The sequence below is a fragment of the Oncorhynchus clarkii genome, chromosome 10 (genome assembly GCF_045791955.1).
Source record: "Oncorhynchus clarkii lewisi isolate Uvic-CL-2024 chromosome 10, UVic_Ocla_1.0, whole genome shotgun sequence".
NCBI lineage: Eukaryota > Metazoa > Chordata > Actinopteri > Salmoniformes > Salmonidae > Oncorhynchus > Oncorhynchus clarkii.
The window spans coordinates 52869198-52893798 of NC_092156.1; the positions used below are offsets into that span (position 1 = coordinate 52869198).

Consider the following 24601-nt stretch of genomic DNA (forward strand, 5'->3'; position numbering starts at 1 on the left):
CCACCATCTTACCATCCTGAGACGAGGCCGAGTATAGCCCACAAAGATCTCCACCACGGCACAACCCAAGGGGGGGCGCCAACCCAGACAGGAAGACCACGTCAGCGACTCAACCCACTCAAGTGACGCACCCCTCCTAGGGACGGCATGGAAGAAGAGAAGCTTGAGGCAGGAAGTCTCAAAGCTTGAGACAGCTGTGGCGTTGTGTTGTGTGACAAAACTGCACATTTTAGAGTGGCCTTTCATTGTCCCCAGCACAAGGTGCATCTGTGTAATGATCATGCTGTCAGGTGGATGGATTATCTTGGCAGAGGAGAAATGCTCACTAACAGGCAGAGCCTGTTGCACAGCCTATTGCACAGCCTATTGCGGACAGTCTGAGCACTGATGGAGAGATTGTGCCTTCCTGGTGTAACTCGGGCAGTTGTTTTTGCCATTCTGTACCGTTCCCGCAGGTGTGAGGTTCAGATGTACCGTGTTGTTATACGTGGTCTGCCACTGCGAGGCTGATCAGCTGTCCGTCCTGTCTCCCTGTAGTGCTGACTTAGGTGTCTCACAGTACGGACATTGCAATTTATTGCCTTGGCCACATCTGCAGTCCTCATGCCTCCTTGCAGCATGCCTAAGGCACTTTCACGCAGATAAGCAGGGACCCTGGACATCTTTCTTTTGATGTTTTCCAGAGTCAGTAGAAAGGCCTCTTTAGTGTCCTAAGTTTTGTGTCCTAAGTTGTCCTAAGTTTTTAAGACCTTAATTGCCTACCGTCTGTAAGATGTTAGTGTGGTGCATGTTCATTAATTGTTTATGGTTCATTGAACAAGCATGGGAAACAGTGTTTAAACCCTTTACAATGAAGATCTGTGAAGTTATTTGGATTTTTACAAATTATCTTTGAAAGACAGGGTCCTGAAAAGGGGACTTTTTTTTTGCTGAGTTTATATCAACCATATTAATTTGTGGGGCATTTAGATCACAATGTTTTATTTTATTTTACTAGGCAAGTCAGTTAAGAACAAATTCTTATTTTCAATGATGGCTTAGGAACAGTGGGTTAACTGCCTTGTTCAGGGGCAGAACAACAGATTTGTACCTTGTCAGCTTGGGGAATCGATCTTGCAACCTTTCGGGTTACTAGTCCAACGCTCTAATCACTAGGCTACGCTGCCGCCGCAAAATGTCAAAACTACAGTTGTTGCATGTGAAAACTAAAAGAATAAGTCAATCACATTTATTTATATTGCCCTTTTTATGTCAGCAGATTTCACAGTGCTTATACAGAAACCCAGCCTAAAACCCTAAACAAGCAATTCAGATGTAGAAGAAAGGCAGGAACCTATGAAGAAACCTAGTGAGGAACCAGGCTCTGAGGGGTGGCCAGTGCTCTTCTGGCTGTGCCGGATGGAGATTATAAGAGTACATGGCCATTAAGGCCAGATTGTTCTTCAAGATGTTCAAATGTTCATAGATGACCAGTATGGTAAAATAAGAAAGACATAGGACAAAGTGATCTTCTGTCAGAAGATGGGAATAAAAAGCAGGATCATCTTAGAAAAGCAAAGCAACTCTGACTCAATCATGCTGTAGGTTTCAGGTAAATTAGATACACGATTTACATTAGTAAAACTTTCAGTGTGAATGATTTGAGTTTGATTTGAGTTGAATGATGATGTAATGATTAGAAGGTTGTTGGCTATTATTTGGGTAGAGAAATATGACAGCTCTAGTGATGATAGCTCTTTTAAAATATTTTAGGAATTATGTAGAATACAGTGCATTTGGAAAGTTTTCAGACCTCTTGACTTATTCTAAAATGGATTCGATTGTTATTTCACCTCATCAATCTACACACAATAACCCATACTGAAAAAGCAAAAACAGGTTTTCAGAAATGTTTGCCATTGTAAAAAAACGGAAATGTCACATTTAGATAAGTATTCAGCCCTTTTACTCAGTACTTTGTTGAAGCACCTTTGGCAGTGATTGCAGGTATGATGCTACAAGCTTGGAACACCTGTATTTGGGGAGTTTCTACAATTCTTCTTTGCAGATCCTCTTAAGCTCTGTCAGGTTGGATGGGGAGGGTCACTGCACAGCTATTTTCAGGTCTCTCCAGAGATGTTTGATCGGGTTCATGTCCAGGCGCTGGATGGGCCACTCAAGGACATTCAGAGACTTGTCCCAAAGCCACTCCTGCATTGTCTTGACTGTGTGCTTCGGATCGTTGTCCCCAGTCTGAGGTCCTGAACGCTCTCGAGCAGGTTTTCATCAAGGTTCTCTCTCTACTTTGCTCTGTTCATCTTTCCCCCGATCCCGTCCCTGCCGCTGAAAATCATCCCAACATTATGATGCTGCCACCATCTGATGCCAGGTTTCCTCCAGGTGTGATGCTTTGCATTCAGGCCAAGGAGTTTCATGAGACCAGAGAATCTTGATTCTCATAGTCTGCGAGTCCTTTAGGTGCCTTTTGGAAAACTCCAAGCAGGCTGTCATGTGCCTTTTACTGGGGAGTGGCTTCCGTCTGGCCACTCTACCACAAAGGCCTGATTTGGTGGAGTGCTGCAGAGATGGTTGTCCTTCTGGAAGGTTCTCCCATTTCCACAGAGGAACACTGGAGCGCTGTCAGAGTGACCATCGGGTTCTTGGTCACTCTCCCTGACCAAGGCCCTTCTCCCCGATTGCTCAGTTTTTTGGGGGCAGCCAGCTCTAGGACGAGTCTTGGTGGTTCCAAACTTCTTCCATTTAGGAATGATGGAGGCCACTGTCTTCTTGGGGACCTTCAATGATGCAGACATTTTTTGGGACACTTTCTCAGATCTGTTCCTCGGCACAATCCTGTTTCGTGGGGCTCTACGGATGATTCCTTCAACCTCATGGCTTGGTTTGTGCTCTGACATGCACTGTCAACTGTGGGACCTACACACATGAGGTGTGTGCCTTTCCAAATCATGTCCAATCAATTGTATTTACCACAGATGGACTCCAATCAAGTTCTAGAAACATCTCAAGGATGATCAATGGAAACAGGGTGCACATGAGCTCAATTTCAAGTCTCATAGCAAAGGGTCTGAATACTTATGTAAATGAGGTATGTTTTTTACATTGTACATTTGCAAAAATGTCAACCTGTTTTTGCTTTAATTATGGGATATATGTCGATTGATGATAAAATATTTAATACATTTTAGAATAAGGCTTAAAGTAAAAGAATGTGGAAAAAGTCTAGGGGTTTGAAAACTTTCTGAATTAACTGTATGTAGACCTACTGATAGCTAGCTTTAGGCTAAAAGTACATTTCCTGAAGAAAATGTTTGTTTTAACTTCTTATAGTTGCAGGGGCAGTATTGAGGAGCTTGGATGAGAGGTGCCCAGAGTAAACAGGCATATTTATTATTAGTATTGGATAGAAAACACTCCGAAGTTTTTAAAACCTTTTGAATGATTTCTGTGAGTATAACAGGCACCTGAGAAGAAATCCAAACAAGAAGTGAGAAATCTGAGGTTGGTCGATTTTCAACCCAGGCCCTATTGAGTTCACAGTGGGATATGGATGCAGTTGCACTTCCTAGGGCTTCCACTAGATGTCAACCATCTTTAGAAACTTGAATGAGGCTTCTACTGTGTTGAGGGGCTGAATAAGACCTGAATGAGTCAGGTTCCTGGCAGAGAGCCATTTCCTGGTCACGGGCATTTCACATGATATCTACCTGCGTTCCATGACTTCTCTAGACACAAAGGAATTCTCCGGTTGGAACTTTATTGAACATTTATGATAACAACACCCTAAAGATTGATTCTATACTTAGTTTGAAATGTTTCTTCGACCTGTAATATAACGTTTTGAAGTTTTTGTCCAAAGTTATGCTGGACCTGCATGAGCGTTTGGATATGTGTACCTAACGCCCTAACAAAAGTAGCTACTTCGATAAAAACAATGGACATTATCGAACAAATCAAGCATTTATTGTGGAACTAGGATTCCTGGGAGTGCATTCTGATGAAGATCATCAAAGGTAAGGGAATATTTATAATGTGATTTCTGGTTTCTGTTGACTCCAACATGGCGGATTGTTTTATTTATTTTCTGAGCGCCTTCTCAAATTATTGCATGGTTTGCTTTTTCCTTAAAGTTAAAAAAAAATCTGACACAGCGGTTGTATTAAGGAGAGGTATATCTATAATTCCATGTGTATAACTTGTATTATCATCTACATTTATGATGAGTATTTCTGTTGAATCGATGTGGCTATGCAAAATCACTGGATGTTTTTGGAAATAGTGAACGTAACGCGCCAATGTAAACTCAGATTTTTTTATATAAATATGACCTTTATCAAACATACATGTATTGTGTAACATGAAGTCCTATGAGTGTCATCTGATGAAGATCATCAAAGGTTAGTGATTAATTTTATCTCTATTTGTGCTTTTGTGACTCCTCTCTTTAGCTGGAAAAATGGCTGTGTTTTTCTGTGGCTTGGTGGTGACCTAACATAATCGTTTGTGGTGCTTTCGCTGTAAAGCCTATTTGAAATCGGACACTGTGGTGGGATTAACAACAAGATTACCTTAAAACGGTATAAGATACATGTGTGTTTGAGGAATTTTAATTATGAGATTTCTGTTGTTTTGAATTTGGTGCCCTGCACTTTCACTGGCTATTGTCATATCGATCCCGCTAACGGGATTGCAGCCATAAGAAGTTTAAAGTATGTATGGTTTTGAAATATGTTATAGTAGTGGTAGTGTCTGCAGTAGTAATGATGGTGACTGATTATAGTTGGAAAAAGTAGGTCGATGAAAAGATAGAATAGCCTGAATATATGAATGTTGGTTTGGTTTATCTAGCTCGAACGGTTCAATAATTATTTTATTGAAATGTATGCAAATGTATATAGGTATAGTTGATAAATCTTTCAAAGAATTAGAAATTTGGATAGCCTGAACATGTGAAAGATGGTGGTAGTATCTGCAATAGTAATGGTGTTTTTTTATATTTATTTAACTAGGAAAGTCAGATATTAAGAACAAATACTTAACCCTAACCCAGACGACTCTGGGCCAATTGTGCGCCGGCCTATGGGACTCCCAATCAGGGCCGGTTGTGATACAGCCTGAAATTTAACCAGGGTCTGTAGTGATGCCTCTAGCACTGAACTTTGGGATTGTGTCTCTAGCTTGAACGGTTCAAGAGTTACCCAACAACAATAATTGTATTATATGCTAATGTATTCTCCTTCAAGTAGTTATAATTTATAGTGGAGCCCATTGCTAGACCAGAGTTAGTGAGAACCAGAGCTAGCTAGCTATGCCCAGGACCAGAGCTGGGGTCAGAGGAAGTGCAGACCAGACTGGTAGTTGTGGTCAGTAGGTCTGTAGTTGTGGTCAGTAGTTGTGTTGCAGGATCATTGGGCCCTACAGTATAGATGTGGTCAGTACTTGTGTGGTTGTGGTCAGCAGTTGTGTGGTTGTGGTCAGCAGTTGTGTGGTTCAGTTGTTTTGTGATCAGTGGTTGTGGTCAGTAGTTTTGATCAGTAGTTTGGTAAGTAGCTGTATATTCAGTAGTCGTGTGGTTGTGGTCAGTAGTTTAGGTCAGTAGTTGTGGGGTTGTGGTCAGTAGTTTTGGTCAGTGGTTTAGTAAGTAGTTGTTTAGTAAGTAGTTGTTTATTCAGTAGTTGTGTGGTTGTACCAGTAGTTGTGGTCAGTGGTTGTGTGGTTGTGGTCATTAATTTAGGTCAGTGGTTGTGGTCAGTAGTTGTGGTTTGGTAAGAAGTTTTGCGGTGTGGTCAGTAGTTTTTTGGTTGTGGTCAGTAGTTGTGTGGTTCAGTAGTTGTGTGGTCAGGAGTTATAGTCTGTAGTTGTGGTAAGTAGTTGTGTGGTTGTGGTCAGTAGTTTTGGTCAGCAGTTTTGGTCAGTAGTTGTCTAGTTGTGGTCAATAGTTGTGTGGTCAGTAGTTGTGGTCTGTAGTTTTGGTCAGTAGTTGTGGTGTACTGTAGTTGTGTGGTTGTGGTCAGCAGTTGAGTCAGTAGTTGGTGTTGTGGTCTATAGTTGTGGTCAGAGGTGGTGTGTTGTGGTCAGTAGTTTTGTTAAATAGTTGTGTGATTCATTATTTCTGGTCAGTAGTTGTGTGGTTGTGTTCAGTAGTTATGGTCAGTGGTTGTGGTCATTAGTTGTTTGGTTCAGTAGTTTCGTGGTCAGTGGTTGTGGCCAGTAGTTGTGTAGTAGTTTTGTAGTTGTGGTGGGTCGTTTTGTGGTTGTGGTCATTAGTTGTGTGGTTCGGTAATTGTGTGGTCAGTAGTTCTGGTCAGTGGTTGTGGTCAGTAGTTGTGTGGTTATAGTCATTAGTTTAGGTCAGTAGTTGTGGGGTTGTGGTCAGTAGTTATGGTCAGTGGTTGTGTATTCAGTAGTTGTGTGGTTGTGGTCAGTAGTTTTGTGGTTGTGGTCAGTATTTGTGTGGTCAGGACCACAACCACACAACTACTGAATACACAACTACTGACAAAAACTATTGACCACAACCACACAACTACTGACCACACATCTACTGAACCACAACCACACAACTACAGACCACAACACAACTACAGACCATAACTCCTGAGTTATGGTCTGTAGTTGTGTTGGGGTCAGTAGTTGTGCGGTTCTGGTCAGTAGTTATTTGGTTCAGTGGTTGTGGTCAGTATTTATTTGGTTCAGTAGTTGAGGTCAGGAGTTATGGTCTGTAGTTGTGTTGTGGTCATTAGTTGTGGTAATTAGTTGTGTTAATTAGTTGTGTGGTTGTGATCAGTAGTTATTGTCTGTGGTTGTGGTCAGTGGTTGTGGTCAGTAGTTTTGTGGTTGTGGTCAGTCATTGTTTGGTTCAGTAGTTGTGTGGTCAGTAGTTGTGTGGTTAAGTAGTTGTGTGGTCAGTAGTTGAGATCAGTGGTTGTGGGCATTAGTCGTGGTCTGTAGCTGTGTTGTTGTGGTGTGTAGTGGTATGTTGTGGTTGTGGGTAGTAGTTGGTTGTGGTCAGTAGTTGTGGTCAGTAGTGGTCAGTAGCTGTGGGCAATAGTTGTGTGGTTGTGGTCAATACTTGTATGGTTGTGATCAGTGTCTAAACTACAATTGTTGTGTTTGAAAACTGCAATAAGAAGTGATCGGGTGAAATATGTAAATGTAAAACTTGTCTTTCCCCCGTCTGTGTTTCTCTCAGGTGTTCCAACACCGAGCTCGGAGATTCTGCGACACACCCTAAACATGCTGGTGCGAGAGAGGAAAATCTACCCAACACCTGAGGGATACTTCATTGTTACTCCCCAGACCTACTTTATCACCCCCAACCTCATTCGATCCAACAGCAAGTGGTACCACCTGGACGACTGGCAGCAGCAACAGCAGCAGCAGTGTACCTCCCCACAGTCGGGCACCATCACGCCCTCCACCCCGGGCTGCGTGAGGGAGAGGCCCAACCAGAAGAACCACGGGGACTCATACAACACGTACCGCGATGATACGCCCATCCCTCAAGCCCCCACTTACCAGAAGAAGTCTCCCAAGGAGCCTCGGGGAGACCCCCCCTCCTACCCTCAGCCCCCTCCGGCTCCCATTCAGATGCCGACGTCACAGTTGCAAGATCCTTTGACGGACAAGAGCAAGAGTAATGCCCCCTTCCCCTACAAGACCGACACACTGACCAAAAAAAAGGAGGGTGGTGGCGGCAGCAGTGCCGAGAAGCAGTCAAAGAAGTTTGGGCTGAAGCTGTTCAGGTTGAGCTTCAAGAAGGACAAGCTGAGGCAGCTGGCCACGTTCTCGGCCCAGTTCCCTCCCGAGGAATGGCCCCTCCGCGATGAAGATGCGCCTGCCATCACCATCCCCCGCACTGTGGAGATGGAGATCATCCGGCGGATCAACCCGGACCTGACGGTGGAGAATGTGACGCGCCACACGGCCGTGATGAAGAGACTGGAGGAGGAGCGTGCCCAGAGGAGAAAAGCAGGCAGCTCGGCTGAGCACAGTGCACGCAGCCGGAGGAGTCGTGGTCACCGTCGGGTGCCGCACGGCAAGTCCCGTTCACACAGCAAGACGCGCGCCTCCCGGGGCAACCCTTCCGATAGTTCCAACCTGGACATGGCCATGGTAGACAGGGATTACAGCCGCTTCTTCAGCCACTCGCTGGTGCGCTCCCCGCGTGAGGCCATGTACACCTTGGAGCGCAAAAGAAGTGGTGGGACTTATGTAGTCCACAGCAACCCCAACATCACAGAGTCCCACTTCCCCATCACCCCGGAGTGGGACGTTTCCGGGGAGTTGGCGAAAAGGAGGACAGAGATGCCTTTCCCCGAGCCCTCGCGCGGGACGTCCAGCGGGAGAGTGCACCGAAGCCACAGTCACACTCAAGAAGGAAGGAAGTCACGTGACGAGCTGACCGACCAGGCTAAGGAAAGGTCCCGCTCCATGGATAACGCTTTGAGCCCTCTGGACGGAATGGGCCCCTCCTCTTTGGGGATGTCAGAGGACTATGAGCGTAGTCCCGATGAACGAAGTCGTTACTACACAGACGATGGGACTTTGCGGGCCTCCCAGAAGTCTCCCCACTACTCAAGGATCATGTTCTCGGCTGCTAAGTTCAATTCTGAAATGTGTGTGCCTGATGTGGGGAAGGGGAGCCTAGGGAAGGGGAGCCTAGGGAAGGGGAGCCTAGGGAAGGGGAGCCTAGGGAAGGGGAGCTTGGACGAGTCTAGGATCCGAAGCCCACTGGAAAGGAATAAGAGCAGAGACAGCTTGCCGGCCTACAGTGATCTGAAGGGACTCTCGCCCAAGTCCTCGGCGGACGACTACTTCCAGTGCAATACGTCAAACGAAACAATCCTTACTGCCCCTTCACCTCTGTCAAAAGCAGACCACGACACGTTAACCTCGTCTGAGGGAATCCGGAAGGGCACTCCAGCCGATCGCCACACCCCTCACCTTACCTCTCCCCTCACGATGGAATACAAAGAGGACTCTTTGGCAAAGGGGCAAAATGGCTCAAACCGATCAACACCAAGCCAGACCCCAGAGCCCATGACTAACGGACGTTTGACACAACACCAACACAACGTAGACCCTGGAGGGGGAGGCGGTGGTGGCGTGGCAGACAAGAGGAAGGAGATCTTCAGCAAGGACACTTTGTTCAAGCCTCCACACAACACATTGACTGCAGGCTACGTGGAGGGCACCTACACCAAGTCGGGCACCCTGCGAAAGACCCCACACATCAAATCAGCCGAGGTCCTTGACAATCTAGAGGCCCAGCAGCCTTCGAATTCAGCAGCTTCCCCCGCTTCCGCCCTGGTCCCCCAGGGCTCCGAGCCAGTGGTCCCGTCAGCCTCCGAGGCCGCCTTTGACTACTACAATGTGTCGGATGATGACGAGGAGGTGATGGCGGAGGACACCGCGCGGAAGGAGTTAGTGGTGGCAGAGGGCAAAGGGCACGGGGAGGGTGGGGGTGGAGTTGGAACCATGCAGTGGCTTCTGGAGCGGGAGAAAGAGCATGATCTGCAGCGCAAGTTTGAGACTAACCTCACGCTGCTCAGCCCCAAGGAGACAGAAAACAGTAGCAGCCAGAAGTCAGCGCATTCAGCACGTCTGGATAGTATGGACAGCAGCAGCGTGACTGTGGACAGTGGATTCAACTCCCCAAGGTAAGCTGAACCTAGTCTGTCCACTACAGCAACCAGAGGGTTATGACCAAAGAATACATATAGAAAGTGGATATCAATCAAAATCTGTAAAATGTAAACACAACTGGAGACAACTTTTGGAGGTATGTTTTGTACACTCCACTACGTATTTATTTGCACAGTGACACTAAATATTTGAATTTGGCTCTTTACACCAGCATTTTGGATTTGAGATCAAATATTTTATATGTGGCGACAGTACAAAATGTCACCTTTTATCTGAGGGTATTTTCATGCCTGTTTTACTGTTTAGATAATGAATGCAATTAATGTAACTAGTCCATCCATTTGAAGGTGTCATTAATTTATATTCAATTTAGTCAAAAGTTTAGTATTTGGTCCCATATTCCTAGCATGCAATGACTACATTAAGCTTGCAACTCTACAAACGTATTGGATGCATTTGCAGTTTGTTGATCTCAAATCCAAAATGCTGGAGGATAGAGACAAATTAAAAGTTTTAGCATCACTGTCCAAATAAATACGTATGTTTTTGGCACAACATTGTTACGGTATCTTACAAAAAAAATGTATTTAACCTTTAAGGCAAGTCAGTTAAGAATAAATTAATATTTACAATGATGGCCTTTTGCCTATCTAGCAAAACAGTGTAGGATCAGTTGCTAACTAACTGTAAAGAACTCGCTAACTGTGGGGGAAAACATTTCACTTACTTAGTTAGCCAGGTAGTGTACCTCTATTTTCTAGCAAACGTAATGTTGCCTCCCAAAGGGATAAGGTGGTTCCACTAAGGTTTTATTTTGATGTTTGTGATGTGTCCGCTTTACAAGCGTATTAGCATTAGTAGAACAGACCCATTCTAAGCAATGTACACAGTAGTAGCATGCCAGTGGCTTGGCCATCCTATCCATGCATCATGTTACCACACACACTTGCTCAGAGCAGCTGTCTTTAGAATGGTATTAAAGTGATACTTCGAGATTTTTCCAATGAGGTCCTTTATCTACTTCCCTGGAGTCAGATTAACTCGTGGATACCATGTTTATGTCTGTAAATCCAGTATGAAGTAAGCTAACTAGCGTTAGCATAATGACTGGAGGTCTAAGTTCAGGAGTAAAAATCTGCTTAAGTCACAAAATAAGTTATGATTTTTGAATGAATACCTCATCTACAGTATGTACCCCACACATACAATTATCTGTAAGATCCCTGAATTTCAAACACAGATTCAACCAGAAAGACCAGGGAGGTCTGCCAATGCCTCGCAAAGAAGGGCACCTGGTAGATGGGTAAATAAAATAAGACATTGAATATCCCTTACATTTTGGATGGTTTATCAATACACCCAGTCACTACAAAGATACAGGTGACCTGTATCTTTGAGAGGAAGGAAGGAAACCGCTCAGATATTTCATCATGAGGCCAATGGTGACTTTAAAACAGTTAAAGTTTAATGGCTGTGATAAGAGAAACTGAAGATGGAACAACAATATTGTATTTACTCCACAATACTAACCCAATTGACAGAGTCAAAAGAAGGAAGCCTGTACAGAATAAAAAAACATTCCAATATATGCATCCACTGTTTGCAATAAGTCACTAAAGTTATATTGCAAACAATGTGGCAAAGCAATTACATTTTTGTCCTGAATACAAAGTGTTATGTTTGGGGGAAATCCAATACAACACATTACTGAGTTCCACTCTCCATATTTTCAAGCATAGTGGTGGCATCATGTTATGGGTATGCTTGTAATTGTTAAGGACTGGGGAGTTTTTCAGGATAAAAAAGAAACGGAATGCCACTAATCACATTCAAAATCCTAGAGAAAAACCTAGCTCAGTCTGCTTTCCACCAGACACTGGGAGGTTAATTCACCTTTCAGCAGGACAATAACCTAAAATACAGGGCCAAATTTCCACTGGAGTTTCTTACCAAGAAGACAGTGAATGTTCCTGAGTGGCCGAGTTACAGTTTTGACTTAGATCTGCTTGAGAATCTATGGCAAGACCTAAAAATGGTTGAATAGTAATGATCAATTTGACAGAGCCTGAAGAATTTTGAAAGTAATAGTGGCCAAATGCTTGCTTAATCCAGGTGTTCAAAGTTTGTAGAGACTAACCCAGAATGACTCACAACTGTAATTGCTGCCAAAGGTGATTCTAACATGTATGTTACTGTTGTATCTTTAATGAATCTTTTACAAATGTCAGAATTTTTCTTTCACTTTGACATTAGAGTATTTGGTATAGATCGTTGACAAAAAATGACAATTCAATCCATTTTAATCCCACTTTGTAACACAACAAAATGTGGACAAAGTCAAGGGGTGTTAATACTTTATGATAGCACTGTACAGTGGGGCAAAAAAGTATTTAGTCCGCCACCTATTGTGCAAGTTCTCCCACGTAAAAATATGAGAGAGGCCTGTAATTTTCATCATAGGTACACTTCAACTATGACAGACAAAATGAGAAAAAAAATCCAGAAAATCACATTGTAGGATTTTTAATGAATTTATTAGCAAATGATGGTGGAAAATAAGTATTTGGTCAATAACAAGTCAATCTCAATACTTTGTTATATACCCTTTGTTGGCAATGACAGAAGTCAAATGTTTTCTGTAAGACTTCACAAGGTTTTCACACACTGTTGCTGGTATTTTAGCCCATTCCTCCATGCAGATCTCCTCTAGAGCAGTGATGTTTTGGGTCTGTTGCTGGGCAACACGGACTTTCAACTCCCTCCAAAGATTTTTCTATGGGGTTGAGATCTGGAGACTGGCTAGGCCACTCCAGAACCTTGAAATGCTTCTTACGAAGCCACTCCTTCGTTGCCCGGGCGGTGTGTTTGGGATCATTGTCATGCTGAAAGACCCAGCCACGTTTCATCTTCCATGCCCTTGCTGATGGAAGGAGGTTTTCATTCAAAATCTCACAATACATGGCCCCATTCATTCTTTCCTTTACACGGATCAGTCGTCCTGGTCCCTTTGCAGAAAAACAGCCCCAAAGCATGATGTTTCCACCCCCATGCTTCACAGTAGGTATGGTGTTCTTTGGATGCAACTCAGCATTCTTTGTCCTCCAAACACGACGAGTTGAGTTTTTACCAAAAAGTTATATTTTGGTTTCATCTGTACATATGACATTCTCCCAATTCTCCCAAATGCTCTCTAGCAAACTTCAGACGGGCCTGGACATGTACTGGCTTAAGCAGGGTCTGGCACTGCAGGATTTGAGTCCCTGGCGGTGTAGTGTGTTACTGATGGTAGGCTTTGTTACTTTGGTCCCAGCTCTCTGCAGGTCATTCACTAGGTCCCCCTGTGTGGTTCTGGGATTTTTGGATTTTTACTCACCGTTCTTGTGATCATTTTGACCCCACGGGGTGAGATCTTGCGTGGAGCCCCAGATCGAGGGAGATTATCAGTGGTCTTGTATATCTTCCATTTCCTAATAATTGTTGATTTCTTCAAACCAAGCTGCTTACCTATTGCAGATTCAGTCTTCCCAGCCTGGTGCAGGTCTACAATTTTGTTTATGGTGTCCTTTGACAGCTCTTTGGTCTTGGCCATAGTGGAGTTTGGAGTGTGACTGTTTGAGGTTGTGGACAGGTGTATTTTATACTGATAACAAGTTCAAACAGATGCCATTAATACAGGTAACGAGTGGAGGACAGAGGAGCCTCTTAAAGAAGAAGTTACAGGTCTGTGAGAGCCAGAAATCTTGCTTGTTTGTAGGTGACCAAATACTTATTTTCCACCATAATTTGCAAATAAATTCATTAAAAATCCTACAATGTGATTTTCTGGATTTTATTTTCTTCTAATTTTGTCTGTCATAGTTGAAGTGTACCTATGATGAAAATTACAGGCCTCTCTCATCTTTTTAAGTGGGAGAACTTGCACAATTGGTGGCTGACTAAATACTTTTTTTGCCCCACTGTATATGTCACATTTGAGCTATATTCGATTTAGTAATGTTTTTTTGAAGGACGCATAAATGGCTTAGTAGTGTTTCTTACTTTGTCATAAACCCAAAATCTTCAGTTGCAAGGATGTTTAGATTTTTTTTTTTTTTGCTATTGTTGTCAACCTTGTGAACACAAACTAATCGTAATTAAGCCGAACCTTTTAGTTGCGGTGAACATGCTAATTAGCGGTACAAATGCTAACTAGCAGTCTTGAGCAGCATTTTAAAAAGTATGTTTTACTCTTGGTTATTGCATTTCCACCTGCAACTACCACTAAATGTCAATTACATACCAATAGAAGCAAAGGAATACAATTCTGTCTAAATGTAACGAGTACTTTTGGGTGTCAGGGAAAATGTATGGACTAAAAATTACATTCTTTTTTTTAGGAATGTAGTGAAGTAAAAGTAAAAGTTGCCAGAAATGTAAATAGTAAAGTAATGTGCAGATACCCCCCAAAAAATACTTAAGTAGGACTTTAAAGTATTTTTACTTAAGTACTTCACACCACTGCTGTATGGTGCCCTGGAAATGTATTGTAGTTGAGTAGCCAGCCTAGGCTACTGCTCAAATGTTGCCTTAATAGGCCTACGTTTACCCCTTTGTATGGTGTTTTGTTTCAGGTTTTGTTTTTTGGTTATTCATTGTCAAGCTTTAAAAACCGAAGCCAGACTGCAACATTTTAGTAGACTAGGATGTGGCATGTGTCTGTGCACGTTTCCTCCGCTGCACTCTATAAATGGGAAACACTTACAGTTGAAGTCGGAAATTTACATACAGCTTAGCCAAATACATTTCAATTAAGTTTTCACAATTCCTGACATTTAATCCTAGTAAAATTTCCCTGTTTTAGGTCAGTTAAGATCACCACTTTATTTTAAGAATGTGAAATGTCAGAACAATAATAGAGTGAAGGATTAATTTAAACGTTTTTATTTCTTTCATAACATTCCCAGTCGGGCAGAAGTTTACATACACTCAGTTAGTATTTGGTAGCATTGCCTTTAAATTGTTTAACTTGGGTCAAATGTTTCAGGTAGCCTTCCACAAGCTTCCCACCATAAATTGGGTGAATTTTGGCCCATTCCTCCTAACAGAGCTGGTGTAACTCAGTCAGGTTTGTAAGGCCTCCTTGCTCGCACACGCTTTTTCAGTTCTGCCCACAAATGTTCTATGGGATTGAGGTCAGGGATTTGTGATGGCCACTCCAATACCTTGACTTTGTTGTCCTTAACTTCTTGCGGATCAGTTTACCGTCCTACCTGGACAACATCCGGTGAAATTGCAGAGCGCCAATTCAAATTAAATTATGATAATTATTAAACGTTTATGAAATCACAAGTGCAATACATCAAAATAAAGCTTAACTTGTTGTTAATCCAGCCACTGTGTCAGATTTCAAAAAGCCTTCACGGTGAAAGCAAACCATACAATTATCTGAGGACAGCGCCCAGTAAACAAATGCATAACAAATCATTTTCAACCAGGGAGTTGCGACACGAAAGTCAGAAATAGCGATATAATATATGCCTTACCTTTGAAGATTTTCTTCTGTTGGCACTCCAAAAGGTCCCAGTTACATTACAAATGGTCCTTTTGTTCGATAAACTCCTTTATATCCATAAAAGTTTAGCTGGCGCACTTCAGTCAATAATCCACTCGTTTTCCCTCCTTCATCATGCATACAAAATGAATCCCAAACGTTACCAATAAACTCCAAACAAGTCAATCAACGTTTATAATCAAACCTTAGGTACCCTAATACGCAAATAAACAATCAAATTTAAGACGGAGAATCGTTATTGTCTTTACTGGAGAAAAATACCAAAGAATGCGCTCTCATTCATGCGCTTGGACCCACTACAGCCAAAATGGGAGCCACCTAGAAAAACTACAATTTCTGGGCCATTTTTACAAAAACCAGTCTGACACTCTTTCTAAAGACTGTTGACATCTAATGGAAGCCCTAGGAACTGCAATCGTGCACGATTTTGCCCTATTATAAAAGTGCCAGCCATTGAAATCAGTGGTAGGATGAACATTTTTTGGGAGGGGATGGTTTGTCCTCTGGGTTTTGCCTGCCATTTCAGTTCTGTTATACTCACAGATATTATTTTAACAGTTTTAGAAACTTTAGAGTGTTTTCTATCCACATCTACCAATTATATGCATATCCTAGCTTCTGGGCCTGAGTAGCAGGCAGCTTACTTTGGGAACGCTTTTCATCTGGATGTAAAAATACCGCCCCCTATCCCAAGAGAAGTTAAGCCATTTTGCCACAACTTTGGAAGTATTCTTGGGGTCATTGTCCATTTGGAAGACCCATTTGTGATCAAGCTTTAACTTCCTGACTGATGTCCTAATAATTTTCCTCCTTCATTTTGTGAAGTGCACCAGTCCCGTGCTTCACCATCCCAACCGTGCTTCACGGTTGGGATGGTGTTCTTTGGCTTGCAAGCCTCCCCCTTTTTCCTCCAAACATAACGATGGATTGCAGTCTCTCCTTGTTCAAAGACTTCTTTCAAGGTAATGTGTAAAATTGTAATTTGGCTATCCCAAACCCCATGTGTCAAACACAAGGACCGGATCCGGCCTGTGACACATTTCTATCTGGCCTGGGCAATGATTTGGTTGTTCTCTGGTCCGATGAAACAAAAATAGAACTGTTTAGTAATGATATGATACAGTGCACTGGCTGGCTCGTGGGTGTCTGTGGGTCTGGGAGGAGCTGTGTGTGTGTGTCTAGGAAGAGAAATGTGTGGCAATGCACTGCCCTTGGAGCACAGCATGTTGGCTGTGCATGCTTCACGGCAAAATGATTTGACAACCCAAATCATTGCCCAGGCCAGATAGAAATGTGTCACAGGCCGGATCCGGCCCGCGGTCCTTGTGTTTGACACATGGGGTTTGGGATAGCCAAATTACAATTTGACACATTACCTTGAAAGAAGTCTTTGGACAAGGAGAGACTGCAATCCATGCATTGGTTTATTTAAACTAGCCTTTGCACCCAACCACTAATATTATTCTAACCAAAACACAATGTCCCCAAGTTAGTATGGTGTAAATTGCATGCCCAAATCCTCCCAAAGTAACTTTCAACTAAGTCATAGAGCTACACAACCCCATTTTTGGTTAGAAAATGAAGCTGTTGGTGGCAGTGGCTAGTTTGCTTCCCACTTATTGCAAATCTCCGTTGTCCCCATCCTCTAATTTTCTTTCTCTCCTCTCCTTCTCTTTACTACACGGACGTGTCTCCCTATTACTGTCGTTGCAGGACACGTGAAAGCCTGGCTTCCAACACGTCGAGCATCATGGAGAGCAATAGACGACAGAATCCAGCATTGAGTCCGGGCCACATGGGCACCACCAGCAACGGTCCGCCGTTCAGCTTTCGCGCCATTCCTGAACCCCCCCGTACCGCACAGCCTGAGAAACTGCAGAAGTCTTCAACCTGCCTGGCGTCCATCACCAGCGTCTGACCTGATATACAGACAGACAGACATCAAGGCCTGAGATGGAGGAGGTGGATTATTAAGGTTATGGTAGGGACCGTTGGGGGTAATGGGCAGGGGGGTGGAGAAGGCAGAAGTTGGGTCACATTGTGCCCCCACCTTCTCCTCACCCATCCACACACACATGTCCACCCTCCCTCACCCAACCCCCAGAAAATCCAACTACTACTGGGACTGTTAACCTCACAGGCATGGCTTCCAGAGACTGTTCCCACAGCTTCAAAAACTTCACTGCAAAAAAACAAACAAACAAAATGACAACCATGAAATAACAAAAACTATCCTGACCAGATTCATTTTGTCTCCCATTGCAAGAGAGCCGATCAGGAATTATCTTGATTTGGATTATATCAACTTTGATTTTTTGGGGGGGATTTCCAGATTCCTCAGTGTTGGTATTAGAGAAATGTTGATACATTTAGGATTGGAGTCACATTTGGGAAAATCTATACTTTTACATGTTATTTCCAATCCATATCCAATGAAATGTTTTCTATCAAGAATTAGAAATAATTTATCAGGAGAATTATCATATTTGTATGTTGATGCACAGTATTAAAAATAATGAAGGAAGAGATGAGAAGGTGGAAAGGCAAAATGTCAGAGGTTCCGATTTGTGTAGCGCAAAGCAAAATAGGCTATTGTAGTTCTATCCATACAGTATAATTTATTCATAAGTACAATAATGTATACTCAAATCTTTTTTTTATATTTAAATGACCGAAATGAAATCGTTAAAACGAATATTGACAATTTAGTAAGGGAAAACAGTTGTTTTACATTGTTAGTTGAATTATTAAGTTTCCATCCTGAAGCACTAATGTGCCTTTTCTGTGGTATTTATGACTAAATTAAAAAAAAAAAAATCTTTATCCAACATATAATCTCAGGTCATAAGAATATTTTCTTGAACACACGCACACACACTCTGTCTGTAATCTTGTTGGAGGTGTGTGAGGAGTTGGCCTCGCTAATTAGTGGCTTGCTGAGTGTTGTAATTGGTTTGACAGGACTTTACTTTTATGTTTGTTTCAGATGTGTTTGCCTTTTCACAACATGTTTGCCAGAGTATGCATAGATAGACCATAAAATAAATGGTTGCAGCGGGTGCAAATTGTAACTATATATCCCAGGGGTATAGGACAGACAAACACCTTGTTTCCCTTAACATGTTTATCACTATCATTGCCAGAGCCATCAAGGCATTTATACAACTTATGTCTGCGGTGTTTATCTGAAATGAAGTGTTTTATGAAATTGTTCAGCTCCTAAATTGTTTTGCAAATTGCAAAATCTCTCCAAATATTAGAGCATGCGGACTAGTGATGGCTACCTTGCAAGAGAATAGTGAAGAGTTATTGCAGTCTTGCCTCTTTATTCACAATATTGTTTGTATCACAATACTGTAAGTATCGTGTATTGGAAATTTGTTTATCTTGTACAGGTGCTAAGATTTCTATAATGAAACGCTCTATTCAATCCGTAACGCTGAAGATCTGCTTTATAGCGTGACTGACAATTAAAGGCAATGTTTTGAAAGGACTTTACTTTATTGTAAATTGTCCTGAAACAAGTCCATACATCAAAGCTACATTAGGGGTTAAGTTAATGACCTCCCACATGCAGAACTGCAATGTGCATTATTGAAGGAATTGATATATTTATGATGCCCATAAAACACAGTAAGTTTATCAATATTGCATGATAGTGATCAATTAATGAACTACACATCCAATTGTACAATTGTATTCACTTCTACTTTGAAACTCTTTAAAAAAAAGTTATCAACAGTCTCCTCCCAGTGGGCAAAAATGTTGGTTGAAATGTGATTAAAGTTATGTCATATAACCTGACTACAACCAGTTAAAGATACCTTTTTCATAACAACATCAAGATGCCTGGGAAAGACTGCATAACCTGAATACAACGAGGTAAAGGCGTCTTTTTATGGTAGTTAAAAAAATATAAAAAACATTATTTTACAGTCATTAGCTAATGACCTAACAAAATATGACCATGACATCACAAAATGTGAACCTGACGGCACTACAACCGGTTTTGCCCGCTGGGATGATTGTAAGGCAAGAAGATTCCATTTTTGTCATGACACAAAACAGTGGTGTTCATTATAAAACAAGTGACATATCAACATGCTCGTGAATGTCATATATCACAAAGGCTATGTCAATCACTTAATCAATGTCTGGTAACTATAGGCCAATGGATGATCATGATCACACTTGATAAAAGATTCTGTGAAATCCTAGATTATTATCAAGTTAGTAACAGTGAGACGGAGTGGAGACAAAGGGAAATATTAAATAATGGATCATGTAGATTAATCAATATAAGCATAGATTTTGTTTGCAGCCTCCATACAAAACTAGCTTGCTATTCAAGCCAGTTGCTGAGGCCGTAGTTAGTTTGTTTTGTTTTCCTAACGTGTCTTTAGCATGATGTCTGCTATCAGAGATGGTGCGGGAATAATTTCTGGCCTTTTGTTAGCCTATTTGATTGGCAGGAGTCTTCCTTAGTCTATACTCATTTATTGATAGTCTTGCTCACCAAAGGCAGGATGCAACATTTAGAAAGTTATAGATAATGAGGGTTGTTTGTAAAAGTTGTTTCTAACTGCTTACAGATAAATGTTGTGAGGGGAGCAACAATCATCAGAAAATCCACAGTGTTTAAACGTTACCGACATAGTTTAGGATGATTAGCCCTGAAGGTCTAGTGGGCATCTTATCTAATTAAATCATTAAGGTGTAACTGCTGGTGACTTGTTTAAAGATATTTATTTCATGGCTAATAAGCTATACTAGCCAAAGTCCATGAAATATACTGTATGTCTTTTTATTTAAATTATTTTTAAAGAAGGGAATGCAATGCCACGTTCAAAGTTAAACATTTTAGCAATGAAAATACATTTACAATAGCCTATACTAGAGAACATCTACAAGTGATACTTTTGGATTGTTGAAAATCTTTGAAGTCAGTAAGAACCAGATCTGAGTTCAAATACCATTTGAAATCTCTCAAATACTTTGAGGTTTTGTGTTAGCCTGCCTGGTGTACCAGGAGGGTGCCGTTTGCACTTTTGGGACTTTTGCAACAGGCAAACTCAATCAAGCACAACTAAGGTATTTGAAATGATTTTAAACCTAGGTTTGAAGAACCTGGACCTCATGATTATTGGGTTATTTCTTTCAGTGAATGTGTGCCTCGAGTGATTTGACTATAGTCAATTGACAAAGGTTCCGGGAAATGTTACTATACTCCATTTTGGGGTAAGCTATGTTTTTGGCCAAGGAATATTAGAGAGCTACAGTCATGGCCAAAAGTTTTGAGAATGACACAAATATTAATTTCCACAAAGTTTGCTGCTTCAGTGTCTTTAGATATCTTTGTCAGGTGTTACTATGGAATACTGAAGTATAATTACTAGCATTTCATAAGTGTCAAAGGCTTTTATTGACAATTACATGAAGTTGATGCAAAGAGTCAATATTTGCAGTGTTGACACTTATTTTTCAAGACCTCTGCAATCCGCCCTGGCATGCTGTCAATTAACTTCTGGGCCACATGGCTGATGGCAGCCCATTCTTGCATAATCAATGCTTGGAATTTGTCAGAATTTGTGGGTTTTTGTTTGTCTATTATGCATTTTGTATAAACAAATAGAATTTTCTATAATTGTGGTACAACAAAGGTAAACTATTCTGCAATCCTTGAGGATTGACCACAAATTCTCAATGAGATTAAGGTCAGGGGAGTTTCCTGGCCATGGACCCAAAATATCTGTTTTGTTCTATATATGTTTTGTTCCCCGAGCAAGCTCTGTACTGGCGGTGCCCCGATCCCACAGCTGAATCAACTTTAGGAGACGGTCCTGGTGCTTGCTGGACTTTCTTTGGCGCCCTGAAGCCTTCTTCACAACAATTGAACCGCTTTCCTTGAAGTTCTTGATGATCCGATAAATGGTTGATTTAGGTGCAATCTCTCTATCAGCAATATCCTTGCCTGTGAAGCCCTTTTTGTGCAAAGCAATGATGACGGCACGTGTTTCCTTGCAGGTAACCATGATTGAGAGAGGAAGAACAATGATTCCAAGCACCACCCTCCTTTTGAAGTTTCCAGTCTGTTATTCTAACTCAATCAGCATGACAGATTGATCTCCAGCCTTGTCCTCGTCAACACCCACACCTGTTTAACAAGAGAATCACTGACATGTCAGCTGGTCCTTTTGTGGCAGGGCTGAAATACAGTGGAAATGCTTTTTTGGAATCGGTTCATTTGCATGGCAAGGAGGGACTTTGCAATTAATTGCAATTCATCTGATCACTCTTCATAACATTCTGGAGTATATGCAAATTGCCATTATACAAACGGAGGCAGCAGACTTTGTGAAAATTAATATTTGTGTCATTCTCAACTTTTGGCTACAACTGTATACTGTATGTCTGGCAAGCAAAGCTTATAAAGTATCTGCTAAAGGAAAGTCATGGGAGAAAGAGGATGACTGGATCCAGATTCCCACATTATTTTCATGTTGTAAGAAAAGGCTTAAGTTAAATTTAAACCACATAGCACTTTAAAGCACATTTAAAGGCAACCCTCCTGGAAAATGTATAATATTGACCGACAACAACTCATTAGTGGCGCATTACCAAATAGTTCACTGACGGCGCCGTTGGATTCATATAAAAAGTGAATTGTAATGAACCTTTACTTACTCAACAGTAGAGTTGAAGGTAGAAAGAGGGACAAAGGAGTTAGGCTACATGGTAGGCTTGTTACACGAGAGCTCATTTACATGAGTAAATTGGGAAATCAAATGCATTTAATTACACTGAAACCACTTACAACAGTAATTTTTTCATAGTTAGTGGACCATTTGTTTATCCAGCTATAATGTAGCTACTACATTATTATGGTCAAACATTCTTCTGCAGTGTGACCTAATCCTTCATCAGTGATAAATAAACAAGTTTAGTGCTCCTCTGCTTTACCGTCTCCATTTGTAGACCTGGACTTTTGTGCACTGTCACTAAACTATAATGTTGTAGTAGAGAAAATAGGAATGCAACACTTCCTCCAATGAAAACATTATATGGAAATGATATTGTTAACGTCAACTACTTATTTTACTGTACAGACTAAACATCATACAACTGACTACATTTTTTGTGTTGTTTTTCCCCTTGCATTGAAGTAAGCTGCCTTAATAAAAACACCCTTGTGAATAATTGGCACAAACATTATACAACTGCAGAAGACATGGCAGTATGTATCTAAATGTGCATATTGGGTAGTGTGATGATGATGATTATAATGGGACAAAGAGGAATTCTGCTTTCAGACATTGCAGTGCGGGTCATCATCTACTGCACTTCTACTGTGATGTTTGTTTATTTGTTTATGAGGACACACAAGGTACAGGTTTTAATCTCCTCGCCAATGTTTCAGTACAAAGTAATGGACTTGTATCGAGTGACCCTATATAACGACATCAATATCGAACTTTGTAAAATACATTTCAATAAAACCTCCCACTACCGCGTATGGATTATTCATTCTCCAATCTAAAGTTATGCTTGCATTCAGTGCTTTGAATGCATTTTAGGGGCATATTCCCCACTGTGTTAACTGTGCAGCTATTGCTGCTCGAATTACAATAAAGAACAGGTGGGGTCCTGTGTCCAATGATTGGATAATGCTTGAAAAGTGTGTTGGTGCAGCCTTCTCTCATAGACTAGACGTTACATAGTAAACGGTAAATCCGAGACACTCATATGAAACAGTATGTTACATTTGGTAGGGTTACATAAGACAGAAGGGTACTTAAGGCAAAAATGAAAGGAGCGTGGTTGGCTGGGGTGCGAATGTCTAACAACCCAAAGGTTGAGTGATCGAATCTCATCATTGACAATTTTAGCTAATTAGCAATTTTGCAACTACTTTCCAACTACTTAGATTAAACGGTTAAGGTTAGGGAAGGGTTAGCTAACATGTTAAGTCCTAACCTTAACCCTTTAACCAAACCCCTAGCCTAGCTAACGTTAGCTAGGTAGCTAACGTTAAATAGGTGGCTAACATTAGTTACAACAAATTGGAATTCATAACATATTGTCCGAATTGCAATTCGTAACATATCATACAAATTGTTATTCGTAACATATCATACGGAATGGATGATGGACATCCACAAATATACCATACAAAACACAACATGTCATTCTAAATATGAAATGCTCTGAGACCAGGTTTGTTGGTGGATAAAGCTGACATCTCCAACCTATGCAATTTATATAAAAAAACAACTAATGAAGTGGCAATCCTGATGGTTGACACAGCTTTGTTGGGATGATATGGTATTTGTGTTGTTATGACCAGGGATGGGGTGAGTAATTGATTAATTAATTTTGAACTTGAAGATCTTGTCCCTGTCATTGACTTCCATAGTTTTTGGTTAGCAGCAGCTAGTTAAAGAGATTGAACAGGATCTTAAAGATGCGTTAAAAATGTTTTCTGTAATTTCAGTATGTAGTTTTGAAAGTAACGTTGACGAGCGTAAGCGGGTGCACGAAAGGTGGGCACAATTATGTACAATGTTATCCACTTTGTATGATATGTTAAATCCTGCAACAACATGTTTTTATTATCAATTTTTAAGTGCTTAAATACATTTTACAGGATCTTAAGCACTTACAAATTCATAACATATTGCATGAATTGGAATTCGTAACATATACGAATTGCATGATTTTTTTTTTACAGCCCATACACTACTAACCATGAAAAAAAGCACCAGACCATTATTCCTCATCCACCAAACTTTACAGTTGGCACTATACATTGGGGCAGGTAGCGTTCTCCTGGCATCCACCAAACCCAGATTAGTCCGTCGGACAGCCAGATGGGGAGGCGTGATTAATCACTACAGAGACTGCTCCAGAATCCAATGGCGGCGAGCTTTACACCACTCCAGCTGATGCTTGGCATTGCACATGGTGATCATAGGCTTGTATGCGGCTACTCAGCCATGAAAACCCATTTTATGAAGCTCCCGACGAACAGTTATTGTGCTGACTTTGCTTCCAGAGGTAGTTTGGAACTCGGTAGTGAGTGTTGCAACTCACTACCGCTTCAGCACTCGCGGTCCCGTTCTGTGAACTTGTGTGGCCTACCACCTCGCGGCTGAGCCATTGTTGCTCCTAAATCTTTCCACTTCACAATGACAGCACTTACAGTTGACCGGGGCAGCTCTAGCAGGGCAGAAATTTGACGAACTGACTTGTTGGAAAGGTGGCATCCATTGACGGTGCCACGTTGAAAGTCGATGAGCTCTTCAGTAAGGCGTTTACTGACAATGTTTGACTATGGAGATTGAATGGCTGTGTGCTCGATTTTATACACTTGTTAGCAACGGGTGTGGCTGAAATAGCCGAATCCAC

General features: G+C 41.6%; 1 protein-coding gene across 2 annotated transcripts in view; it reads left to right on the forward strand.

Annotated features, from left to right (window-relative positions):
• The window catches only part of LOC139418770 (storkhead-box protein 2-like), a 57025-nt gene extending 38336 nt beyond the window's left edge, over positions 1-18689 (forward strand). For both annotated transcript variants that reach the window (XM_071168455.1, XM_071168456.1), the window contains exons 3-4: positions 7190-9659; positions 16910-18689. In XM_071168455.1, the coding sequence (XP_071024556.1) occupies positions 7190-9659; positions 16910-17114 (2675 nt within the window). In that variant the 3' untranslated portion in view covers positions 17115-18689. The remainder of the gene's footprint in view (positions 1-7189; positions 9660-16909) is intronic.
• Positions 18690-24601: the final 5912 nt, after the last annotated feature.